This window comes from Colossoma macropomum, unplaced genomic scaffold (genome assembly GCF_904425465.1).
Source record: "Colossoma macropomum unplaced genomic scaffold, Colossoma_macropomum, whole genome shotgun sequence".
In the NCBI taxonomy this organism is placed as follows: Eukaryota; Metazoa; Chordata; class Actinopteri; order Characiformes; family Serrasalmidae; genus Colossoma; species Colossoma macropomum.
In genome coordinates, this window is record NW_023494799.1 from 26979694 (window position 1) to 27007161 (window position 27468).

The 27468-nt window shown below is 39.3% G+C and overlaps 1 protein-coding gene across 1 annotated transcript in view; it reads right to left on the reverse strand.

Moving 5' to 3' along the window:
• The window catches only part of dennd1b (DENN/MADD domain containing 1B), a 131833-nt gene that overhangs the window by 53587 nt on the left and 50778 nt on the right, over positions 1-27468 (reverse strand). Inside the window, 7 exon segments of the mRNA XM_036585923.1 lie at positions 4121-4231; positions 5618-5671; positions 9391-9450; positions 11081-11161; positions 13726-13795; positions 20083-20202; positions 21179-21228. Of these exon segments, the coding sequence (XP_036441816.1) occupies positions 4121-4231; positions 5618-5671; positions 9391-9450; positions 11081-11161; positions 13726-13795; positions 20083-20202; positions 21179-21228 (546 nt within the window).

The window sequence follows — 27468 nt, forward strand, 5'->3', positions numbered from 1 at the left end:
TCATACAGAATGACAGGACAGGATCAGGTAAGCTTCCTGGCTACATTTAAAGCATATCCGCCACCAGGCACACTCCATCTACTCCATCGTGCTGGGTTGAGATAACGGCCGATGCCTCCAACAACACCAGCTAGTCATTTACGTCCATGTGAAGAAGTTTCTTGTTCTCTTTGCATCAGAGAAGGTGTCCATAGCAACACCTTGGAAAAGAGACAAAGACAAAAAGTCCTGATCTTTGATAAGAGCAACGCTGCAGACAGCAGCATCGCTGTGATTGGGGGCAGAGTGGAGGTGTGATTCCGCATGACAAGGGGTGACAACACTGGCGTGTGCACCAGCTTCTCCTGCAAGCCGCCAGGCTCCTCTCCCCTGGTCCTCCGCTTGCTTCCCAATTACCACAGCCTCCTTCCCAGCTCCTGTCGACAAACTAGCATGCTGCTAAGACTAACGCGCCGCTAAGAAGCAGGTGGCACCGAGAGAGAAGAAAAGAAAAAGGTGCGGAGAGGGCACAGGGAGGTAAACATGAGATAATAATAATCCATCCCTGTAGCACACATGGGGAAGAAAGAGAGGAAGTGGCACGGGATGAGAAGTATAGAAGTATCTATCAAAGCCAGGGTATGAGAGATAGCTCGGAGAGGGCACAGAAATGAGACCGCAGAGTGCTGAGCAGAAAAAAAAAAGAAAACTGACAAAGAGAAAGTAAGGGAAGGGGGGAAGAAAAAAAAAGTGAGAAGTCTGAGGCCAAAAGGAACTGCAGTGGCTAGCACCACAGGCCAAGACAGGATCAGCTCTTGTTAGCATACCACTGACAGCATGATGAGAAGGCTGCTGTCAGGACTGGGGGCCGGCCGAGGGGGGTCTCGCGGATGAAACGCGCGAGGGGCCTCCCAGTTGACTAGTTAGAGGGTGCCTGATGCAGCACAATTATACTGGCATATGACAAGGCTGCACGGGCGGCTGCACTCACGAGCCAGGCGACACGGCTTTAAAACAGTGGTACTCCTTACCTCCGGTCACGAAACAGCGATAAGTCAACTGATGCATTGTTGTAAGATCATGATTTATTCCTTTGCTTTCCAACACAGGCGAGGCTGCACCCATGTTCTGCTAGACTGACACAGCAGGTACACCGGGGGCCCAAACACAGAGGGCCGGCCTGAAGCATACATAATGTATGCCTCGCTCTCACCTTCTCGCCTTCTCTCTTTATTTATCCTCCTAGCTCACCGCAAGGACAGCAAGACCAAATCCAAGCCTGACCACACCCTCCTACCGTCGCGTCTTCTCCTGATTATGCCAGGGATTAAAGAAATTATGGTAATATTTTACTTAATTCTGTGTTTCCCAACCTGGTCCTCAGGGCCCCCCAGATGATCCACATTCTTCCTTCATCCCTATGTGTTGTTTGTTAGGTTGGAGCAAAAATGTGGAATGTCTGGAGGGCCCTGAGGATCGGGGCTGGGAAACGATGCTTTATTTTAATTCACTATAGATCCTCACTTTTGAGTGACAGTCAATATAAATGAATATATATTAAAGTCAACTTAACATTTTCTCTGTCCCCGTCACTTACTTTAACCCTAATTTTAATCTGAAGCCAAAACCTAACACTGGTACTAACCCTAATCCTAAAGCTGTTGAAAATTCACAAGTTGTGTTAAAAGGCCATTCCGGCCATTTCATGTTAATTGGTATGCTATGTAATATTCCGTAGTGCAGCACTGCATGCCTCAGACAATTATGTACCCTTTTTCTTTTTTCATACATCAATGAAACTACAATACCCAGAATGCACTGCACAAATATGGCATGCCACCATTGAGAACATCCCAATGGCAATAAAGAAATCCTGACTGCTAGCGTAGCCGCTGATGTAGAGGCTAATTGGCTTCCTTCTAGCCAGCTAGTGGGGAAAAAAAATTCAAACAGTCTGTATTGAAGTATCTGCCCCAAAACCCTTGTAGTCTTGCAAAAGTTCCTCTCACCTTCAAGATACATCATCAGAAGGGGGGGGGGGTTGGTCTTTAAACCAGAACATCTCACTTTAGACACTGCTACTGAACCACTGTGGTGTAAGAGTAGGTATGTTTACAACTTGTGCAGTACAGATTACATTTTTAATTTGGGCAAGAGGGCTACTTTAACTAGTGTAGCATTTGTAGATCACTGGAATAGGCATGTTAACAATTTTTTGCTACTTGAATACCACATTTTTAAACAAATAGTATTTGAGTATCCCAAAGAAAACATTTTATGAATAAAACAGAAAATTAAACATCCATTTATAGCATGCAGCTATGACAGATGATCCAACTGATTGTTCTGCTGATTTAGTGATTTTTTTTAGGCCTCAGCAAATGTAACATATTTCTAGCTGGCCTACAAAAAATAAACTACATTACCCAGTACAAACTTTTCTTCTTTTATAAATCCACTTAGATGTCACAGTTTATTAATGTGCTTAATGTGCTGCTGTCCCATAGTTCTCTGTGATTCTATGTCGCATACTCAAAAAAATTACAAAACAAACAATTTATTTGTCTGTTTTATACCAAACTATGCCTAATTTGAACTTCCAAACAATACATTTATAAATGAATAAATACTAGGATTAGTTTAGATATCCACACATTTGAATAACTAATGCCTCGTAGATTAGCTACAGTGACAGAAATTATGATAAAGCTAATCACACGTTGGCACATACTCATTTGCTGTTCACCCTCTGCTTGTGTGCTCAACCATCGAGGGTGAGCTAACGAAGAACGACTGATGGGTTTAAAATCTAGAAAGATGAAAGGCTTAAGCGAAGGGGAACCCAAATAACACCAGACTTCATACTAAGTCTGCTGGCATATTAGTTTCATAAACTGGAGGTCGGCTGCCTCCTCGTTCTGCAAAACAGTAAATCACATTAAAAAAGGTTGTTGGGGGGGTGGGCTCTTTACTCAAGAGGCTAATGATTTACACATTCTACACCCCCCGTGTCAGTGAGCACGCGGAATGATGGCGGCGGGACGGAGGAGTGAAATACTCCGCAGATTGGGTCATCCTGATGGAGGCCACTGGTTCCGGCGCTTTGGGCAGGCGCGCTTTCTCTCCTGCTACAGATAACTCCACAGAATGCAGAGATATCACTGGCCTGACATCACTTGCTCCTTTTCCGTGAACCGTGCTGAAGGTTTGGGCTGCGGCCCACCCCCTCCCTCGCCCCCCCTGCACCCCTTCCCCACATGATAAGCTGCTACTCCCTTTCCGAGGGAAGAGGAGCTGGACAGAAACTATGTGAAAGAGTTGGAACTGTAATAAGCGATAATATAAGCCAGTTGGACACTATAGCAGAATAGTATGAAGACGAGCAATGAGTCTGCAAGTATATGCAATATGAGGTCTGATCATGTACTTTTCTTATAATGTTAGAAAAACACAGTATAAAAAAGATGATAACAGAATAGACAAGTCCTCCTAGTTACATAATGAATATAATGATTTATATTGGAATGAGGTGGCCTTGAAATGCCTCTTGTATTTTGTTAAATAATTTCTCAATTATTCAGAACAAATACAAAACAAATGAAATACAGAAATTTTGTTAAAAGTGCAGATTCACATCTTTCGATCATTATCACACTTTCATTTCTAAGTAGAAGTAGAGTAGAGGAGATATTTTAATTCTGATTTGAATTTGAGTAAGTAATGCCATAGGTACAGTCTTGTTTTGTGAGAATTTTTTTATCTTTTTTATGGTTTTAATCTATTCTAGACATTTAAACAAACGCCCACATGTTAAGTCCAGCAAATAAACAGCAAGTGTGCTGAAGTGTGCTCTCTATAAGGATGTGTAACTTATTCTCACTTTTAAATAATCAACATGTAATTTTATCAAGGGGCTACCAAACTTGTTAACATGACTGTACATATCAATCATTACATGATGTGAATCAAAATGTATAGCAAAACAACAACTTTGTACATGTAGGTGTTACTGTAACTCTACAGAACTAAGCAACATGAATAATTTGATTCAGAAAAACACGCAAGTGAACACTTGAGAAAACATCACTTCAGGAAGTGGTGGGAACAGTGAGAGGGTGAGGAAAGTGGAAGAGGTACTCACAGTGCTAAGCTTGCTCGAGGTAATGATGATGCGACGCTCATGCAGCATGCTGGCATAAAGTTGCAGCATGTTATTCACGTCCACCGCCACAAAGTACTCTGTCAGATTTCTCTGATGGGGAGAAAAATACAAGTGCACTTTATTAAAAAATGCATTTTTATTCACTCTCTCAAGCATGTATTTTAAACAATACTGACCAATATCTCCATTTTAAAGATATTCAGAATCATTAGTTGGCAGTTATCAGGGGAACATATCTTAATGTTTATGCTTCTTATAAAGTCTGCACTCATTATAATTAAAGGGGAATTCTTTCAGTTGGTCCCACTTTCTACATAATTCAGTCACTGAGATGTAAACAAAGTCATTCTGAGTGGTCTGATATGAAATGGTGCATCGTAGATAAACCTAGAGAGTCAGGATTCTTTACAGTGGTGGTGATAGGAACCAGGGGTCATGATGTCTACATATGTCTTCTGAGATTTTATATGAAATGCTGGTGATGGCAAAATATGTATTCTGTCAGGATTGTTTTGCCTTACAACACCCTGCTTGTGCCTCTCCACCATGAATGGATTAAAAAAAAAAAAAAGTTTTAGTTTTCTCCCAAAAAGATCATAAAACAATGTTTTAGGCTTCAGGTTTAATATTCTTACCCATTTAATGTAATACTTTCTGTGATGAAGCTTTTAGTGCCATTAAAGACTTCTGACGTCTGGTTCCTATAACCAACAGTGTGGGGAAAAAAAAAGACTCTTTCTCTAAAACTGCACATTTTACAACAAACCACTCTAAATGACTTTGTTAATGATTGAGCTGTTTTGATTTCTGGATAAGTAAATGGCTTGGATGTAAACAAAGCCATCCAGAGTGGCTGGATGTGAAATGCTTCATTCCAGGCAAACTCACAGAGTCAGAATTGTTCACAGTGGTGGTGATAATAACCAGACGTCTAAAGAGGTTAAAGCCTTTAAAACATCCATTACAGAAATGTATTACATGAAATGGTTATGAATACACCGCCTGATGACTAAGACACTGTTTTATGATAGTTTTGCGATGATGTTTTAGCCTAAAATGTATCTTTTTTTTTTAAATATTATAACATTGGAGAGGTAAACGCAGGATGTTGAAAGGCAAAACAGGCCCAAAGAAAATGTACTTTCGATTTCTCACTTTTTTACCATTATCAAAATCACATGTAAAAAATCAGCAGACGTGTAGAGTAACTGGTCATTTTGGATAGTAAATAAAATGACTATATTTTAGTTGCAAACATCACAACCCCTGCTTCGTATCACCATGACTGTGAAGAAATCTGACAAAGTTTCTCTACTATGAAGCATTTCACCTCAACAACTGAATTCTGAATTTTAAAAATAATTGCCAGAATTCCCTTTAAGGAGGTTAAAACGGTTGTACTAGCAGAGGGAAAAACTGAGGCGCTTTACAGATTAGAAAAGTAGATTTCCTGACTTAAGGGAACAATGTACTCACACTTTCAGGTATGGTGGGGAGTCCATTAATATCTGGGGCTATGAAGTATGAATGCTAGGGGAAGACAAATGAAGCAGAAAGAAAATGGTCAGAACGTTCAAGAAGACAAGAAACATTCCTCTGTCATCACCCACTCCTCCTCTTCCTCACTGTGCATTTCAATGACTGAACGATCCGAGCAGCGGCAAAAAGTTTCTAATCATACACACCACACAGCATATCTAGAGTCAACACCAGGATGGATCCCCTGTGGACACTGCTGGCAGGGGTGAAGGGGGAGAAAGTCTTTATTAAGGCACAGAAAGCCAACTGCTCTGTTCCGACAGGATCAGAGGGGTCCGCCCGGCGCACGTTTTAGCGAGCCGAGCAGGTTTAATGTCTGGATCAAAGAGGCTCCGGAGCAAGAGATCCTCACACTGCACGCTAACTTTAGAGCTTTTGTTTGCCTGTGTGGTGTTCCTCCCTCTCTCTCTCTCTCTACCTCCCCAGGCTAGGCCGTGCCTCATTGTGTGTGAAGAGTGCCCATCTGTTGCTGAGAGCTCGGGTTCAACTCTCTCCTGCCTCTGCATATGTTCTACAAACAAAAGCAAGTTTAACTCGTGTAATGTGTAAAAAAAAAAACAATAAAAAAAACAAAACAAAACAAAAAAAAACACAAAAACAAAAACGCTTGTTTTATGCTCAGCAAATCTTAATTGTCACAAAAAAGACAGGAAAAAAAGAAAGTGACTTGATATCAAATTAAAAAAAGATTCTCTTAAAAATAATGTGTGTGTGTGTGTGTGTGTGTGTATATATATATATACATAAATAAATAACTACATACATATATAAATATATATATACACACATGAACATATCAAAACACATACACACACACATAGGAGCAGCAGAAAATATTGTCAACTTTCAATGTGAGTTACTGTAACAAGTCATTCTGGAGCATTTCTATTGGTCCATTCCCCATGACCTTTTAAGAAATAAATAAATTTGTTAAAAAAAAATAATAAATAAAAACAAAAAAGGAGATACAAGGCTTTGTTCAGACAGTGATCATATATTTACAAACATATACCAGGAATGTATATACTGCTACATATTGTGATTGAGATTGTGAACCTATGCTAATGTGAATCACCAGGTAAAATGACAAATTCTTAACTCAATCTTTTTTGGCACATTTTCCTTATTTGACCCTTCGAACCATCCAGAGTAGTCCCAGGCTGAGGCCCAGGTACAGCACGCTGTATGTTCTTATGATAGAATCGACCATTGTAGCCCTCTTGTTATTTTAAAGCGACACATTCAGCCCAACAGACTACGCTGGACAGTGTTCAATGGGAGACTTCTGGATAAATGAATGACTTAATATCACATATATTCATTATGCAGCCCTCGCGTGCGTGTGTGTGTGTGTGTGTGTGTATTTAGATATGAGACTATGGGATTACAAATGGAGGGGGTCCATAAAAATGTTTTTTGGCTGCCTCAAACAGAAAAAAGGAGCCAAAAATAGCATGTAGAGCCTCTGAAATGGTCCCCATCAATGTGCAGGCACATGTGTGTTTATTTTCCCACACAGAGCTTCTGATTGGCCTCTGTGTCGTGGGCTGCAGTTCCAGCTGGCGGTGGCCGGCGCTCTGTAGCCATGTTTATAAAAATCACACATTATCAGAGCGCTTGTTATCACTGTGCTCTGCCTGTCTGCCTGCCTGCTGCTCTCCCTGGTGTGAGAAGGATCCTAGATAGACCCCCCCAACAACCACACACCCCCCACCCCCCCACACACACACATACACAACCAGCACTGCGTTCTACATTACTGAACAGACAGTAGCACTGGCAAAAACCACAGCCCTCACTGCAAATCTCCAAACCCAATCACCCTTTTCATGATTTTGCCATTCCCCACCTTTCCCAGCATTGGAAACCTGGAGAAGGACGCAGATAGGTGAACCCACCACCTGGTGAGAAGGCGCTCAAGACTTAAAAGCAAAGGCGACTCTAAGAAATCCCCTTTGATGACTGGACCAGGCTTTTCTGCAGCCACATCCAGGCTGAATCTCTGCTTAGCGATGGCGTAAGATAGCAGGCTTATCAACTACACTTTCAGCTTCAGCAGCCGAGGACAAATCCAGCAGTCTGAATGAAGCTGTTATGAATCTGTTTGAAAAAATGATTGACTATCTCAGCTTCCTCGCCTTGTCATTTCATGGTTAATACCAAAACAAGTGTTTGTACACAATTCCTACACTCATGAAAATAAAGGTTTCTAAACAGTTCTTGGCTTGGATATACTGTTCTAGGAAAAACCTCTTGGTACAGAGCCTTTACATTATGCTGAGGTTCTTTAAACATAAAAAACAAAGATTCACTCAAATCTCATTTTCAAATCTAGTTATTTAAAGAGGCATCCATTGAAAAGGGAACTAATTTTCTAAATGAGATGTTCCAGTATGAAGAACATTTTATTTATTTTTTTCTTCTACATGCTGTAAAGGTTGCAGGAAGAGCCCTTAGATTTTTAAACCTTTAAAAGACTTAAATCTTAAAAGAGATGCATAGAGAACCACCCTTGCTTCCCTAAAAATCTTTGAATGGATGGTTAGAAATTAATTTTTCTAAATGAGACATCCCAGCATGAAGAACCTTTTTATTGTCTTTTTTTAAAAGTTTAACCTCCATGTACTGTAAAGGTTTTAAGAAGAACCCTTATATCTTTAAACCTTTAAAAGTCAAGTCAAGACACAGTTTATTTATATAGCGCTTTTTACAACAGGCGTCACAAAGCAGCTTTACAGAAAGGTGTCATTAAATCTTGAAATCTTTAAGAGGTGACATAGGAAAACCAATTTTGGTTCCCTAAAAACCTTTGAAAGGATTTTAAGAGAATAATTTTTGTAAATGAGATGCGTCAGTGTGAAGAACCTTTTTTTTTGAAAGTTAAAGGAACCCCCATACACTGTAAACGTTTCAGAACAAAACCCTTAAATCTTTAAAGCTTTAAAAAGTTTCTTCACTCTTCACACTTACTTATGTTTTTCAAACCAAAACATTTATATTTTATATACATACATATACACACACATATATATATACACATATATTCGTGAAATTTGAGCTCAAGTTATGCAGAAAACAAATATATATATATATATATATATATATATATATACACACACACACACACACACACGTGTATGTATGTATGTATGTTAATATAAAAAACACATACACACTTTTTGACACCTCATTTGTAAGAATGAGATTATCTTTCATCTAACTGCCTAAAAAAGGACCCGATATAAGTTACTGAGTTACATTTTTTGGGGGAACCTTACACGATGCTGCTGCCTCTTAAGCAGATATTTAAGCGCTCAAAATTGTGGCTTGCTTACATTTTTCTGAGCAATGTTTATATAAAACCATGAAATATGGGTTAACAGGAAAAGCATCAAGGAGATTTCTTGAGCACAACTGCCTTTTGCTTTTAACGCTAAACTAAAGAACCGCTTTGATATTAAGAAAGAGAATACAGCAGCATGGAAGAACATTAATCATTTAGGAAGTTTGATTGTTTTCCAGAAAAGAAGAAACAGACACCAACACCCCAGACGGTTTGTTTTTTTGCCATATTTAAAAGGGACAGCGCTGGATTCTTTGGCAAAACTGGAAAGCTTCGTCTTCCATGCAATTAGCACCGCAGCTTCGGATTCAGGAGCCCATTCTCTCTCATTCTCTCATGCACCCACACTTGCTCACTTTCCACTCACCGGCTTTTGGCTTCCTGGATCGTTCACAACTTGCCCACTGGCAATATGCAAACACTTGTTCTTGCACATTGAGAAGAAAGAGTAAAACGGGGTTCACACTCAGAATGAGATATCAGCCTTTTTACACTGCAATCACTCACTTTAGACACACTGCTGCACCAATCACATGTCAAACTTTGTTTCAGGTAACAGCTCTTGCTTTAGCATCACCTCCTGGTATAATTTGTTTCCTTTGTTAAGTTGGGGAAACGTCAGAAAAATGCCCATTTTAATGACACTTAATTGCACCTTTTTAACAATGAATTGTTGCTGATTCATAGCTGCACGAGTCTGATAAAGTAAGGTCCTTGTTAAAAAGGCAGCCTAATTGGTTCACAGTGCAACTGAGCCACTAATATACAGTACTGTGCAAAAAACAGAGACCCAGTCATAAACACCGAAAAAAAGTTGAACATTTTTCAGCGTCAGAAAACAAAAGCAGAAAATGCATACTTGACAGAAAATTACAGTTTCAAAAAGTATTCATTTTCATTACAGCTGCCAATCTTTTCAGAAGACTTGCTTTCAGTTTTTCAAAGAAATCCACAGGAACATCTTTAGAAGAAGGTTTAGTTTTTCTGCTTCTCATGATCCAAGTATTCCCATACACATTCAATGATGCTGAATTCAAGAGGTCGTCTTCTTTGTCAGTAACGTTTTCTTGACAACTACACTCCTTTTCAGACACCCATGGATTTCTCCAGATCTGAAGCAAGAGTGGATTTTCTCCAATTTACTGTGTATCTGACGGTGACAGCTTTGGTGGTCCACCAGGTCTTGCATGGTTGTTAGGAGTTCCATTTTCTCTACATATTCTATTTTAATATTTCTTACAATTTTGTAAACTTCAGTTTTTTGCTTATTTGCTTATCTGATTTTGCAAGTAGATTATCTTACATGTAATGCCCTCAAAATGAATAACATAACTGAAGAGCTTAGTTACTGTTTTTTCCTAGAAACTTGATAAATAAAGCAAGGGTGGTCTCTGATTTTTGCATAGTACTGTAAATACATTTAAAACTGGTTTGGGGGGGTTGTAAAACTGTGCTTATGTGCTTCAATTGTAAACACAGGGAAGACTATGCAAGATATATAAACCTACTACATGTTAATATAAAACAAACGGAAAAAGCTTTTGGAATAAATGTGTAAATGCACTACAATCTACAAAATATAAGAAAAATAAAATGAAAACGAAGATATTCATTTTTAAATATGAAAGTAAATCTTCAAAGCTTATATAAACCTTACCAAAAGTCTTGAATGTAAACTATGATTCAGTTCAAGAAGCCATGATACTGTGGTTACTAACGCAAATATGTTTCTGTTCAAATTGAAACAGCATCAGAATATATTCAATGCAACTGCTCTGCCAAAGTGTATGTAAACACTGCAGGTCAGCAAAACATTGCCATATTTGAATTATTTGCACAGCAACAGGTCTCTATAAAAAGTAAAGCTCCTAATAGTTAGTAATACTTTCAGACAGAATGTCAAACTTGATAAATATAAACTTGTGGCACTGACAGATGGCTCTTGAAGAGTGCTTGAAGTTGGATCTGATGGTTTATGGAAAAGTTGCAATTACGGTTAAGGGTATCCAGGAGAAGCAGCCATGGACAAAACTATATTTTTAAGCTCTGGTACCTACCACACTCAGATTCACCGGCGTGTTGGGCTTGGGCACGGCCAGAGCGTGCAGGGTTTCCAGCATGTCGTTCAGATCGTTTTCCTGCAAGAGACAGAAGACACAAAGAAAACATACAAGTTATGGTGAACGCCTGGCAATTGGTGACCAATTTGGAGCAGCAAGGCCAAAGGGGGAGGAAAAACATCCGACTGACACTCATTTAACAAGCAATCCTGAGGTTAAGAGACGGTAAGTTAGGCCGCGGCAGACTCTTATTATTCCGGCCATGATTTATGGCCAACATCGGCTGTTCGTAATTAACCGTAGGCCCTCACTCAGGGAACGCGACTTTAAGAAGGCACTGGAGAAAAGCTTCAGCCACAAAACAGGCCCCAGGATTATAACGCTGGCCTTTTACGAGCTCTTCTGACGAGGGCAAAATTTACTCTGTCTAACTCCACAAACTGTAGAATTCTGCTGCTGCAAAGAAATACGGCTGGACAAAACAAGAGGTGCGCTTTGTTTGCAGTAAATTATTTAAGGCTCTTCCTGATCAGTTGTTTGTGAGGACTGTTTGCTGGGTGTGTATTTGTGTGCGTGTGTGCATCAGTGTAGCTCAGGCTGCTGTCACGATAGGCCGGATGCTCACACGCATGGTCAGTAACACAGCCCGGGGAAGCACTTCATTTCCCCTCGCCTTAAACCGTCATCGCTCTTGTCCTCCCTCGTCAGTCAACCTCGGCTTCACGCGCCACGCCATGCTACATACAAACGCACCCCCGCGCACACACTCACCACACACTGCCTGTCATTTAGCACACTGCGCAGGCTTCTTACTTTGCTGCAAACTAAATTCTTTCATTCAGTGTAACAACTTCCCATATCCTGTATTGTTTATTATGGGATATAATAAAAAATAAAATAATAATAGTGTAGAAAAACAGGAGTAATAAATAATAATAAAAAATGAAAGGTCAGAAAAAAAATTATACAAGAAAATAATAAGTCGTTAATGTTTTGGTGAACAAAGCAGCATACAAACAAACAGACTGATGATGTGGCTATGTATACTATGTATTAATATAATAAATGTAAAAATAATAAGTGCAGTTGATGTTCATTAATAAATAAGTAAATATGTAAATTACTCAATAAATAAGTGATTAAGTGTAATAAATGCAACACATATGAAAACAATAAATGAATAAACTGATCTAGTGTAATAATTGTAATAAATATGAAAACAATAAACAAGTAAATAAGACTGACAGTGACTGATACCCTTTTCTGGAATGAATGAATGTATGAACAAAATTTACGAACGTATAAACAAAAAAATAATCAGATAATTGTTATGAAATGTAATAATCATTTAAAAAATTAAGCACAGTTCACCTTTAGTGTAGTACGTAAGTAATTAAGCAGTAAAGCTGATAAAAAGGCTGATACACATTATGAAACAGAAGTGTATGCAAAAGAAAGACTAATAAAGTGGCTGGTATGTATTACAAAACATAATATACATGAAAATAATACGCAAGAGCAGTTAATCTTTTGTTACATATGCAAGTAAGTAAGCAAATAAGTAAATAAATGAGTGATCAAGTGGCTGATATACTTCATAAAATGTAGAAAGAAAGAATGTGGCTGATATGCGCTATGAAATACATTAAATATAAAAATAAATAAGTGCAGTTAACCTTTTGCTCAATTAATAAATAAACAGATATACTGAGACAGATGAAGAAGTGCTTGCGTTGTGGGTGGCTTGATGATGTGGAGCAGCGTACTGCTGCTTCCCTGCTCTCTGTGCCTCCCAGTGTACTTAGCCTGTGATCTGTTTGTGTTAACTGTGAGGAGGTTTCGTCCCCTTCACTTCTCTCTCCGTAGCTCTGCTAAGCATTGCTGCCTGACAGCCCACTGATACAGCAACTCCAACTTCCTCCATCTCCCTCTGTGCTAAACGCTAACTCTTTAAGACCCTGCTCCCCCCTTCGTCTCCTCATGTAAGCTGCATATTTCAGCCCCATGTTTTCCTTTCCCAAACTCCTTCTCTCTCTCTCTCCCTCTCCCTGTGCAGTTACACTATACTGTGCACTTTTTTGGGGAAAAAAAGAACAACAAAAGGGTTTGGCATGGTGCATTTCCCAGCGATTTGTTTTCCAGTAAATCACTGAGGATTGACTTCCTGTTCGATGTTTGGTCTGTTAAATGTCAACAACACAGCAAAGCGAAACGCGCGAGTGCCAGCTAGCGCTGCCTGACTAACTGGCCCGGATTAGCCGTGCAGCGATGTTTGTCTTTTACTTCTCTTCTTTCTTCACACTTCACCATGTAACAACTGAGTTTGGTTTCCCGGCTGCAGTTTCGTCCCGGCGCTGGATGCAGGGAAGCAGGGTAATTTTCGCATTTGTGACATTAGCAGTTTGCTCAGCAGAGGGCTCTGCGTGCTCTAGCCAGCCACATGAAGCACTGGCATCACAGAGAAAAGTTTTAAAAGCTCTCATTAGCATTTCAGAGTGCCAATGTGAGAAAGTGACCAGAGTGTGGCGCACACTGGGGCTCCAAAGAGAGAAAAAACAGCACCGCTAGAAGTTTTCTTTTCAGAGAACACACCTGAACGACCGCAATGTGTATTTTTGTTGAAGACAACAGTATAAACTTACCTGGTGTTTTGTTAAGTAGTCTGCGAGGGTATTTAGCAGCTTGTAGTAAATCTCAAACCACGGGAGATAGCTGAGGAAAACAGAGAGAGACATTGAATCAGGTATTGTGGAGAAAATGTGATTATAATGAGAAAATGCATAGTAACTAAAGTTCAATACTTAATCAGCACATTTCAACAATAACAACCACAAACAACAGTTCAACAGTACTTTCATTGATTTAAGAAGCCAGCGCCAAGGTGACACAGAAGATGCGAAGAAGTATATATAGTAGTGTGTATATAGTACACATGAACCCAAACATACAGAAGTGTGTGTGTGTACACGTGTGTGTATATATATATATATATATATATATATATATATATATACATATATATGTATATAGCCATATATGTGTGTATATATATATATATATATATATATATATATATATATATATATATATATATATATATACACACACACACACACACAAACACACATATATCTGTGCGTGTGTAAACTGTTGTTAAATTTATATTTAAATTTTTCATTACAAAATATTTCGATTTACAACAGTATTAGACATTTATACACTCCTTATTATACTAAATGCTCTAACAGCACATGTAAGAGTTAAAGTAGCTCACGTCAGATACGAAAACAAGTGACAAGATATTTGTTATCCTAGATAATACTGATGAAATGGAGGTGAGTACAACATGTAAATATCTTACATTTTTGTGTAGCCATGTGTTTTCATCATTAATTTACCACATACAAAGCCAAGTTCATGTTTTATCATGAGTGAAATAACTGTGATAGACTAACAAAATCTCAGTCAGGACTGAGGTTCAGCAAGGCCTACCAGTGTGATATGAAGTTTGTATTTGTGTTGATTTACAGAGAAGACATTAACTTTACTTTGTTTATATGCATTCAGTCAACATCATTTCGTAATGTAAATGTGCTGGATTTAGCCAAATGGCTAATTTACATCTGCAGTCCCGGGGCAGATTGATGTTAATATTAAAAGTAAACAATTTCATTTTCTATAGGATTTTGTATTTTATATGAATAAGCTAAACCCTTTAGCTTTTTTAATGTTCTGATATTTAGCTTATTCTATATAGTCCTACAATATATAGAATGAAGAAGTGGTAGCTGGGGTGAGTCTACTGTGCAGCCTTTAGCTATATGGGCAGGATATGAATTTTTATAGGCAACAATGTTGATCTTTATTAGTTGTTTGACAACTGATTACATATTCCTGTTCTTCATTTTTAGGAATTGTTATATCTATTTACTTACTGTTGTGATGTCAACTAATTTATGTAGAATATCAACATAAAGCAATCTAAAACATTAACATTGTTTAAATACCATTAAAATTTTAAATAATTAATTTTATTTAATATTTAATATCTGTATCAGCCACAAAAAGGTATCATTTATTGGTTATATTAGGCATAGAAATCCCACAGTGGTGCATCTCTAGTTGACATTGTATTCTGCCTGCATTTGAAAAATTTTGTACAGATAAAAAGAGCTTGAATTAAAAAAAAATGCTAAAAGTGTTAATTAAGCTGTAAAAATCTTATTTCTTCTGTGTTCAGTCCAATAAACATTTGGTGTTCAGAGAGTGATAAGTGCTTATTTTGCTGCCACAGTATTGAGCATTGTGATACTGCACTTGGTATTGGTATCGTATAAGGACACCCCTAACACTAGTGACGCTAGACAACAGCTCTGGCCCTTAAAAATAAACTAGATTCGAAAATCAGATTAAAAAAATAAATAACCATCGTCCCAAAAACAAAAACAAACAAACAGCCTGAAATCACTTTCTACCGTTAACAGCGTCTCTCCCTCACCTTGACATTTAACCTAGTGGCTTTGCGTTTCCTCCAGCGTTTTCTGCTACAGTACACCATCCCCTATTATCACATTCTTTGTACTCGCCGGGACCCGCATTTTAAACATTCCAGTCGAGGCTGCACTTTGAGGAGTGGGGAAAAGGAGGGTAAATAAAAGGATTTGGTTTCTTCAACAAAAACATGACTGAGCCACTGTAGCCTGTAATAAACGGGGGATAGGGAGAAAAAGAGGGATGCAATGGTTTACAAGCATGCTGCACCCAGATGCACCAGGCATCATACTTCACCCACTAGATGAGTACCCCCCACCACCAACAGTGTTTTTTTTTTTAATAATAATAATAAAAAAAAAGAATTTTAGCCTAGCCGGGCTCACTGAATTTAAAAAAAGGAAAAAATAATAAATTATACTGTATCTCTGGTTTAACTAATCACACCATACCTCGCCAAGAGATACAGTACCATGTATCTGCAACATCGTGTTTTTTGTTTAGCTTGACAGATTCTTGGCAAAGTTGACAGGATCCTGGAGGTGGAACAGGGCCAACATTTTGTTTTGGCTTAGAGGTTGCAAGAACACACACCATTTATTTTGTTATGCAATCTAATGAAAATCACAGACAGCTAGCTATACTAGGATTGATTTCAACACCACATTTTGACTCAATTTGAAATCTCACACTTAACTGAGGCCGATTACATCACTTTGTACACTGGGCTGCAGAGTCTAATCGTCATAAATGCTTCATTACCTTCATTTGCATCGATGTGGCTAAAAAAGAATGAGAGGTTTTAATTAATGGGTGACAGAAAAGTTGAATAATGTAATGCAGCCTGTTTTTTTTCTCTCTCTTCATAGAACAGGTTCTGTACACTTGATTCCTCACTGAACTACAGCACAGACAGTGGGATGATGAGAGCCGCCCCCCCTCATCTTTGCATGGGTCAGTGAGCGCTCCGGCAGACTGGAATTAACAGACAACAAGAAAAACAATAAAGTGAACGTAATGCAAATTTTCATATTGCTAAATCCGCAGAGGAGGCCAATGACGGGGCCGTTCCCAGGCAAGTGCGCTCAAGCGCGAGAGCGAGAAGTCTGAATGACCATTAACCTGAAACAATCAGCTCTTAACATGCCAATATTTTGACATCCGAAGGAAGATTCTCCTAAACCAGGTCACACGATCTAAATGAAATATGCCTATGCAAAAAAAAAAAACAATAGCCTATATGCTAAGGGTGGGCCATGTAGCATAATATAACACTATGATACTTGACATTGTGTCCACAAAGTGAGAAAAACAGTAGTGCCTCACAAAAAAGGGCTACAAAAAACTACAGTGATTTTGTAATTCAGCATTTGCAAAACTACTTAATCAATCAGTGATTCAATCAGTGAATTAAGATGATGTCATCCAATCAGCTACTTGTATGAAGGTTATACTCTTAGTACACTGATTGCTGTTTACAGGATCTCTGTAGTTGGTCTAAATCTCTGTTACATTACAATAATAATATTATTATATGTGTTCCAGAAGTCTTGATGATACCAATCATCTGCTCCATTATTCACTTTATCTTGATAACAATAACATATCGTCATGCTGACCACCCCTACTTTAAATACGTACAAACAGGCTCCTGCTGCGTTTTGGTCAGCGTGACACATCGTTTAGCATATCGCAATCGACTGACACCTTGAACAAGCCTGTTTGCCTGGCATAACAAAGCCAATCGTTATCTCCCTCGCTCTCTTTGTTTAAAATGCAAGGCTCCTGGATGCTAATCCTCCATTTTTCACTTGTGAAGGGGATTTAAATAGGAGTGCCTGCTGTCAGAGAGGCTCGACAGGCCTCGAAGAACCCAAACACTCATTATACTCCTAAATGAGGGAGCCTGTAAATCTTTTGTTTTAAAGCCAAATAAATTATTGCAGTATGAGCAGCGAACCTTAGCTCATCAAGATATCCAGGGAGGAATACCTCTCACATATTCCCAGCACAATGTTTTATTTCAACGTAATAAACTGAAATTACACCACTTTTTGATACTTGTTTTGTCCCCCCTCAAATAACTTGGAAGAGAGGTAACCCCCCCACCTCAACCAAACCCCTCCAATCTCTTCACGGTTAGTGAGTAAAAATGTGTTTGTATTCGACCAATCCTCCAATAGAGAACATTCGTCATTCTGAACTGCGCTGGGGCGAAGCAATCTTGCCGGCACCTTTAAACTCTCAGCTACAAAGTGGTACGGCCACTCGCAAAGTAAACCAGCTAATCTGCGGCCCACTCGCAACTCCTCACCTGCGTTAGCCCCGGACCGTTAACTACATCTACAGCCTGGCAAACTGGCCTACGATGATGGAAAAAAGGGCACTTTAGGCAACATAAATAAGACATATATTGTGACAAACAATTGTATCTTTGTTGGAGAAGGGGAAATGTGCAGGGCAGCTGCTGTTTTCAATGAAAAAAAATTAAAAATCTAAAAAACACAACATTACAAAGTTTTGATATGAAAGTGCCTGTAAAACGGTAAATATTTAAATTTGGATTTGCTAAATTAGCTGATCCAGCCTTCATAACTATTACATAAAAGCTTGTCTTACTACAAAATACAGTGCCTACGTGACGGCTTAAATACATGTATTATATATTGCACATACACGTAAAAGACATGCGAACGTGGACCTTTGGGTCTCCATTCATTAGATATAATATATATCACAGAACTTAAATTAAACTGCTCTGGTGCATTACTTAAGACAGCTTGCACCTTGTAAGCAGCTTAGACTGTGATATGATTACAGCTTGTCTATTTCCCCCCATGTTAAAGGTTAAGCAAAGAAAATGAATTATTCTCTGTCCGAGCTGCTAAGTGACCAGTAACAGTAGAAAGCCTCTACATCACGATAGCGAGTCGTAAGTCTGAGCCATCGAATAAAGCAGGCCTTTTCCACTTTGGGCCTCTGAGACGTGCGAAGGCTACGGCTCACTCTGCTCCAGAGTGACTAAGGGGCGAGTACAGGGAGTGTAAAAAGGATTCCTTCTGCTTTTAAAAGCGCTTTGGCCTAAAGGAACCCTGCCCTTTTGGCCTGGAATCCAGACACTCAGCTACAAAGGCCTGACCACATAAAACTGTCCTTCTCATTAGGCTACTTCCTCGTGTAAGCATAGGTGACAATTTTATGGTCCCACCACCTCAACTATCGCGTGGACACAAACTGTTTTAATTACTTTGTTTTATATTCAAGCGCAGAGCTGGAGCAGAGGAGCATGAAGAAGTATCTTCTTGAAGAAAAGCGATTCACTGAGCTTTCGCGTATTTTTTTCCTTTTCTAGTTTTGAACACAACTGTTTTTAATATTTAATTAAACTTAATCAAGAACGTAACAATATTGAAATATTTATTTAAAAAAGAAAAATTCCCTTTGCTAAATTTCTCACAGCAGCACACTATTTTTTTTATTTCTAATAAACAAACTAAACACAAAATTATAAATAAGCGTTTTCTAAATTTTTCAGTTCTCCCTCTCAATGCAAACAAAGAACTCTGAGACCTTTATTTAAAAAAAAAAGCCTGAAACTTTCAGTGCATTTCTTATTATGAATGAAGTAAGCCATGCAAACTACTCAGAATGCATAATGAATTTTATACATCATATGTCAAATGAATTAGCATGTAAAACTCAGTGAGAAGGACAGGGGAGACTTCTGCTAATTGGCAGTGAGGCTTCATGCATAATTATCGGCGAAGCGTCTCTGGCATGCTTCTGTGCCAGTAGCCGAATAACGAGTGGAAAGAAAGAAAGAAAGAAAAAAAAAACAAAAAAAACAAAGGCCATCCAGACCGGGGTGGGAGGAGGAAAGATCTCGACAGCAGCTCATCAAGTCTATGATGAACCTGCAATTGTCCATCAATATCACGCAAACATTTTAGTAGAATAAAATGAGAAGAAACCTTGCTGTGAATTTCTAATTGTGTAAATGCCTTTTTTGTAGCTTTGTATTCTCCTGCTTAGCTTCTACTTTGTAGAATAATTTGGAATAATTTAGCATTTTGTTTTATTTTCTCAGTTGTCATATTCACGTGAAAAACAAAAGCGCAGTCTTTTGTCAGCACTGATCATTAATGAAATTTGAATTGCCTCAGAATATAACATTTTTGCCCTCATGCATGACTGGAAACCAAATAAATAATTCTGAAAAACCACCACTGAAAATCTCTGAAAATTCTACACTTAAAAGTTCAGCAGCAATATCCAACATTGAGCTGCATTTTTCAGAAAAAAAAGTTTCATTCAAATTAATACCAAGCTTCTCACTGATTTACAGATATTTAATCTTCCAAGATGCACCTTTCATTTTGAAAAATAACCTGTTTGCTTGGGTAACAACAAAAAAAAGAAAGAACAAGAAAGAAAAAGAAAAAAAAAAAAGCCTCTACAGTAGCACCGCAGGAGTTTAGAGAGAGTGAGAAAGAAGTGCCGTTACTCACCTGAGCAAACAGATGCACACCTTGCAGCCGGAGGTCAGGCGGCAGAAGCCGAACCTCTGCTTGCTGTCGATGTCGGTGAGAACGAACGTGAAGTTCTGGCCCACCTGATTCTGGGACACTCTGCAACGAGCACAGAGAAGTGAGCTCACGAGCGTGCTTCAAAAACGGCCCAGCGCACTGTATGAGCTAATGAGACATCCAGCTCAGGAGTGACTTTAGAACATGTTGACTCATATTTTAAACTAATTGCAAGAAACTCAAAGGGTGGGGGGGGGGTGTTCAGTCTAAGCGTTTATTAACCTTTGCTCAGTTATGCGCCATCAGAGGATTCAATTTTTCATTTTAAAAAAATGGAGAAAAGAAACAGCAGCATTTTTTAAAACTACAAGTGTAGGTTATTTGAACAGGCCTGCTGATCTACAGACAAAACAGCTTTGTGTGGTGACGTAGTAGCTTCCAGCTGATTTTGCCATTATGTGCATTATATGCATTATGTGAATTACTGGACAGGTCTGTTTGCCCATGGCTTAGTGCAAGGTCCATTATGTATATGTGTAGAAGTGAAGGAGGGAAAACTGCTTCTCTGTGAAAAGAAAAGATACTATAGTTCAAATGGCTGAATTAAACTGTGGCTGAGCAGCTGAATCAGTGTGTGCGTTGACACTAGATGGCAGCAGTTAAGCTTCAGCAGAAAGGCATTTCCCCACCCCCACTACCTATAAACTATACAAAAGCACTGTTCACATTTTTATTTCCACCAGCAAGTCTACTCTACACTCCGCTGCTGTGAGAATCGGGCCCCCACTACGTCCCCAAGGACCCAATAGTGACATGCAAACATACAATCTTATTTACAGAGGTGAGGGCCTCTGTAGGTTTTTGGTTAGTTTCAATATATGGGTTTTAGAGTAGGGTCAGGTGATTAAGGAGGGGAAAAGGGGTGCATGGCACTTCCCGTTATTCATTTACCCACCGTGTATACATGCAGGTGTGTACTGTGCGTTATCCGTGGGTGTTTATACACTGTTTTTGCATATTTAAAGAAAAAAAAACATAAGTGCTGGCGGTTAGAGGGACAATGAGAAAGAATTCCTACCTTTCCACGTCAAAGGGGAAACAGAACTTGGGCACAGTTTGTAGGACCTCCTAAAAGAAAAGGAGAACACATCAAAATTAAATCTGAAAAAGGTAGCACGATATGGACAAAATGCTAGTGTTGTGATTCTATTGCAACATACTGCAACAGACCTTGCAATTAGAGATGGACAATAATATCTGAATCATGTCAGTATCAGCAGATACCTACTATAAATGCTTTTATTAGGTCAATATTTTAATGATGTATTTATAGTACAGAAACAAAGTTAATGCAGGGCTACTGCGCAAAAATATCTGCATTTGATTAATTTTTCTGCGTTTGTAACCGAACAGAAATAAATATTCTATTCCTCTGCAATGCTAATCCAGCTGGATTTAGTCTCAATTTCTACATTTTTTAAAAAGTTTATGAATAAGCATCACCGGATGTATCCATAAAAACTATCTGATACAGGAGAATTTCCATATTGATGCATTCCCTATTTGCAATACACAACACATTAACAACACAGACGAAGACTGGCCTGCATTAGACTGACCAACATCATTTACTTTTGATGGATTGCATGAATACTCTAATTCATCACTAAAACCCCTCCTCTGGAATTACTGATCGGTCACTAAACTCACTGCACACACTAAAAACACTGAAACTGGTTAGCGAGTTCATCTGCATATTGTAACCTCTTGCCACTAAAAGACTACTAGGCCTAATTCATGATCATGACTGATAAACGATTAGCAGTTTAACGATTCACAAAATTCATTATTCAATTCATGCATAGATTTTTTGACAAAGCAAAAACAGAAGAGCTGAAAATGTGCCTTATGTTAATAACAATGTTTCCATATTCGGTTTATTAGAGCTTCCAACATTATCAAAAAAGTACAATATTTAACACAAAAGCTGTGTTAGCCACAAGCTAATATGTAAGTCCCAAGCTAACATACTAGCCACAAGCTATCACAATACAATGATATGAAATACTGCGATACAGTTCGATACAATACAACATGCCGTATGGTTCCATCCCTGCAACCGATATATTGAGCAGCTCTATTAGGTCTGATGACACAGCTAGAATCAGGAAAGCCTTTTGGCTCAAAGTCTCATTGAACACCGAATCTAAACAATGAGTAAATATCCCAATGAGATGTTACGACACACCGCTTTCTGTGTGTTAGTACAAATAAGCTGTTTGCCAAAGAAGGCAATTGAACGAGTTAATGAAATAAATCAGTCGACATGTGCAGCACTTAAGCTCGACGGTGACTGAGCTAGCAGAGGGGGGTTATCAGTAGCTTAAATAATTAGCTACCATTAACTTCATCCACTGGCAAGGTGGAGCAGAGGAGGGGGGTGCAGGAGGGGGGCTGAAGGTGCTGCCAGATTGCCGGGACAATGGCTGAGCGGCAGCGGGGATTGGAGAAGTTTGTGGAGGGGAGAGAGGGGAAGCGGCCTTAAGGGTTTTACCTCCCCACACAGCCCCACAGGGAGAGGCCCTGCACCAGCAGCATATGGATTTCCACAGCCTGCCCAGCGCCATATGGGTTAGCCACGTCTGGCCGGACCTGCACCACAGCTTAGCCATGGGGAACCTCCAGCGATCCCCCACCACTCAAAAAAAAATTAAATATATAAAAAGAATATCGAAAGCTGCCACCACTTGGAGGGAGGGTGTGTCGCTGGCGCGTGTATCCGTGCATGTCTGTGTGTTTTTATTTGTGCGCGAGTGTGCAGAGCTGATGACTGTCTGTTGTACGGCTCAGTAGGAGGTGGAGGTTTGGTGAGGGAGGGGGTTGTGGTGGGGGGGACAAAGTGAAATAGCAGATAGCAGAAGAGACTGAAGACTCTGGCAGGAGAGGAGAGGAGAGGAGAGGAGAGCTGGCAGAGGCAACGCTACCCGTGCCTTGTCTCTCTGTGGCCTGTGACTGTACGACTGCTTTAAAATAAATAAATAAATAAATAAATAAATATATAAAAGAGTGTCACACACAAGCACGCTCAGCGCTGCCGTATGTGCCCGCTACTATTATTAACTGCCATAGGCGCACTCCAATATGTTCCGCTGCGCCTCGCTTTCCTAGCCGTGCATATGGCGCCAGCCCCGGTGTAAATAAACTCGTCTGCTCGCCGCATTCCGAAGTTGTCATGGCCGCCCCCCGTGTTGGCCCGGCTGCTGAGGACGGGCGATACTGCTGATTTTCTTGGCGATATGATACAGAGTGATGTCAATGCTAGAATATGAATACCAATAGCAGTAACAAAGTCTCTTTGTGCACTGATTTCTACAGTGAAAACTGTTTTTAAAGGATCACTGCATCTGCATCTCTATTGTTCTGTTTCTAATATAAGCAAATAATAAAAATTGATTGTATTGACTCACTTTTGTGTGTAAAAATATGCTTGAATTCCTACTTGACATGGTGGGCCCTAATAATCCCACTAACCCACTTCTATTGCATTTGTCAACAGAGTCTGGATTTAAGCCTAACATGTCTATAAGTAACACAAGGATACAGCCTGGGTTTTTACAGAATATTTAAAGGAAATATTACAGACACTCTACTCTTCGCTTTGCTGTAAATTCAATTTGCTGTGAATTCAATGTAAATGCAAAACCTGACAGAATATTAACTCTGAACTAACATAGGTTAAATGTTTTTATTACACTTGACTGGATACAATTTAGCATGATAACAACTCACATTTTGTAAGTGTTAGGCTTACATCATATTTGAAATACTGGAAGCAAAATGTTGTTTGCAGAATTCACATTCGACCTAAGAATCATTTTTACAGATTTGAAGAGCGCACACATAAAGGATTTTTATTAAAGATGCACAATGACATTGGAATAACATCAGTATCAGCAGATACTTAAAAAAAAAAAATCAGTATAGGACAGATGTTTAGATTTGACTGATATTTCAAACTGGTATTTGATGATGCATTAATGTGCATAGCTGGGATACTGTGCTAATATTTCGGCATTTTATTCATTTCACTGCATTCATAAACCTATATAATTAAAGGTTATATTCCTCCATAATGGCAATTCAAGCAGATGTAGTCCCATTTTTATTTCTTAATCCATACATATCTGTATTGGCAGATACGTACATGGAAAATATCAGATATCAGCATTTGCCCACAATGCCCATATCTCCAGCTTTGTAAATAACAAAATAAATGTGTCTCAATAAACTAAATATGCTACAATCAGTTGATCAGTGGACTAGAGGGACCTCCCCGAGCTTTAATGCATAAAAATGTTGAAAATGTGTAAGCATTTATTATTAGTCCTTTTAAAATAGCATTTCTGTCATTCATAAGCTGTTCATGCTTTTTTTTTTCAATGAAAAAATAAAATAAAACAATGAATGAGCTTATCAGGAACTAAAGTGAGCTTAAAAGATGGCTCCTTTAAACCCAGACTTCACATTGTTTAGGTTCTTTATTTCATCATTTTTAAAACAAATCATATAAAACTTATGTTGAAAGACAGATTAATTCTATCCTAAGCTAAAACACTAACAATAAAAATAATCCATTTGAAATATATTTAGTTATGGTCATGTGGGCTTAAGGGCTCCCCCCCTGTATTTGGTGGCGTAAATTCAAAGCACGCTTAATTTTCTTCCTGCAATCAGCATTGTAATTGTGTGACTTGTGCATGTATGAGATTGCAAAGAAAAGTAGGTCCTAATCTACATGATCATTTGCTGTAATTATTTCCCCCAATTTTTCAAACATCAGACACACATTCCATTACAGAGAATAAATATTAAAACTACAGACAAAACAATTCATATCAACACTTTTATATTTTATGTGAAGATCGATTCTCAAAAGGAAATTTCAAGACAAGATGCATCAATACTTTGGTATTGATTCACTCATTCCTACCAGCTACCTGCTTTCTAACAGTTAGCCAGCCTTTGCTGGTGGAGTTACATTTGAATCAAGTCAAATTTACACAGTTTTCCTGTCCAAAGTCTGCTTCTTTTGTTTTGCACTGGAGCTTTACGAAGTACATTACTGTACACAGCTAAGCTGAAACCATAAGTAAGTCTATGACTTGACTGACTTGAATTTAATGTTGTTTGTTGTGTAACATAGTATTCTGTAGTTCAACACTACATTACTCTGCCTCATCAGTTTGACAAAATTCACAATCTCACTACAATACCCAGCATGCATTACGCAAATGCATAACACAACCAATCGGAATCTCTAAGGCACTCAAAAAAACGTGACTCCTGCCAACTGATCTGGAGGCTAATGCACACATCCGTTAGCTAGCACTATTAATATAGCATTAATCTCTATTAGTCATTAAACTTCTTTTTGTTCAGGGGAACATTTCATCTGAGGAATTAGCCAGTGAGCAATATATACCCTAAAATAATCTTGCAGAGACTACTTCCACCTTCAAGATACATCACCAGAGGGGGGTTTTATACTAGAAAATCTCACTTTAAAGACTACTGTGGCCTTGCAGTGAAATATGAGTTGACATGTTTACAACAGATGCAGCAATGGTTATATCTTTCATTTCAGCCAGAGCATCCCTTTAACCTAATACCGAGCTACTGCTTTAACACTATGCAAGATCGGCACTGCAAACACACCTGCAGACTTCAAACACAATAATTGCAGAAGGTGCAGTGTAAACCGCTTAAATAAATATTTTTTAAATGTACAAATGGGGCACAGACTCACCCAGATTATTCTTAGAAAAAATGTAATGCTTCTAAGGTTATAAATGTAGTAAAATGAATGAAAAGTAGATATTTTATGATAGTAACCCAGCATCACCTAGACATTCACAGCCCAATACATTCGCAAACAAATATCCGTTCGAAATATCTGTCACATCTAAACATCATACCAATCTGATTGTGCATCTCTACTAAAAACCTCAACAATGACATCAGTAAACAGATTTCAAAGTCTTAACTTCATCAGACAGGTACTGAAGGAAATTCATTTAGACATTATATAGGTGAGAAGGGAAGGTAGCTAAACGCTAAGCTGTGGAAATAAAAGAGCAGAACAACAAAATGTGCAAAACCGCTGCCTCGCGCTTACTACAAATTCCTTTCTGGGCATGTGTTTAAAAATCCATACGCAAGGTAAAAAGAGAGAGAGAAAGGAGCGCCATTGGGCTCGCAGCAGCCTCTCAGCAAGAGCGAGCGAAACGTTCCCACGACTCTCCTCGCGGCATTAGTGAATCTAAAACCCTGCAGTACGCATGTGCTAACGTACCTTTTTTCCCTCCCTCACTGTTTTATTACCATTCATCCAGGTGATCAGGGGACTACAGCAAAGCGTGTCAGGGGAGGGGAGGCAGATCGGCGGGAGGTGGGGTGTGTGTGTGTGTACGACGTGTGTGTTGCTATTGTTGTTGTTGTTGGGTTGTATACCTCCCCTCTGCTGCCCCCCACCACCCTCCACACATATACACACCCTTTCTTTCCTTTTCCCCTCACTTCTTCCTCGCCAACCATTTTCCCAAGACAAAAGAATATAAAGCAGCTAATACATTTACAACTCACTGGAGGCAGCAGCGGGGTGAACTCTGCGGGCTGCATTATTTATTTACTGTTGAGACAGGGATATCACTCAATGAGACAGCAAAGTCTCCATTCCGCCCAGGTCCCACTGCGGAGGCCCTGCAATCACAGCCGCGCTCTCTTTCTCTCTCTCTCTCACGCATTTCTCTCTTTCTCTCTCTCTACCTTCCATTTATTACCTCCACACACATCGACAAGAAACTAACCCCCCCCCCTCACACCTCCATCTTCCTTCACTCCCCCCAGAGGGATGGCAGCTTCTCCAGGGCTGGACGAGGGGGCTGCATAAGCAAGAGGAAAGAAGGGAAGGAGGGGAAAAAAAAGGGAAAAAGAAGGAAGAATCTGGGGACTGGAGCAGTGGGCTTGCTCACTGTGTATCTGGGTGTCAGGAGCATTTCTGAGCTGGGGATATTTAAATGAGAACAGCGAGACAGAACGGAGAGAGGGAGAGGGAGAGGGAGAGAGAGGGAGAGAGAGAGAGGGGGAGAGAGAGAGAGAGAGAGAGAGAGAGAGAGAGAGAGAGAGAGAGAGAGAGAGAGAGAGAGAGAGAGAGAGAGAGAGAGAGAGAGAGAGAGAGATTCTTGGCCATGGGATGCTAGCTGGGGGAACTTGGCAGCGTATGCTAGCACTACTAGGTAAAAGAGAGAAATACAACGCACACACACACACGCAACCTCACAGTGTCAATACTTGCTGGGAGGTGGGGTG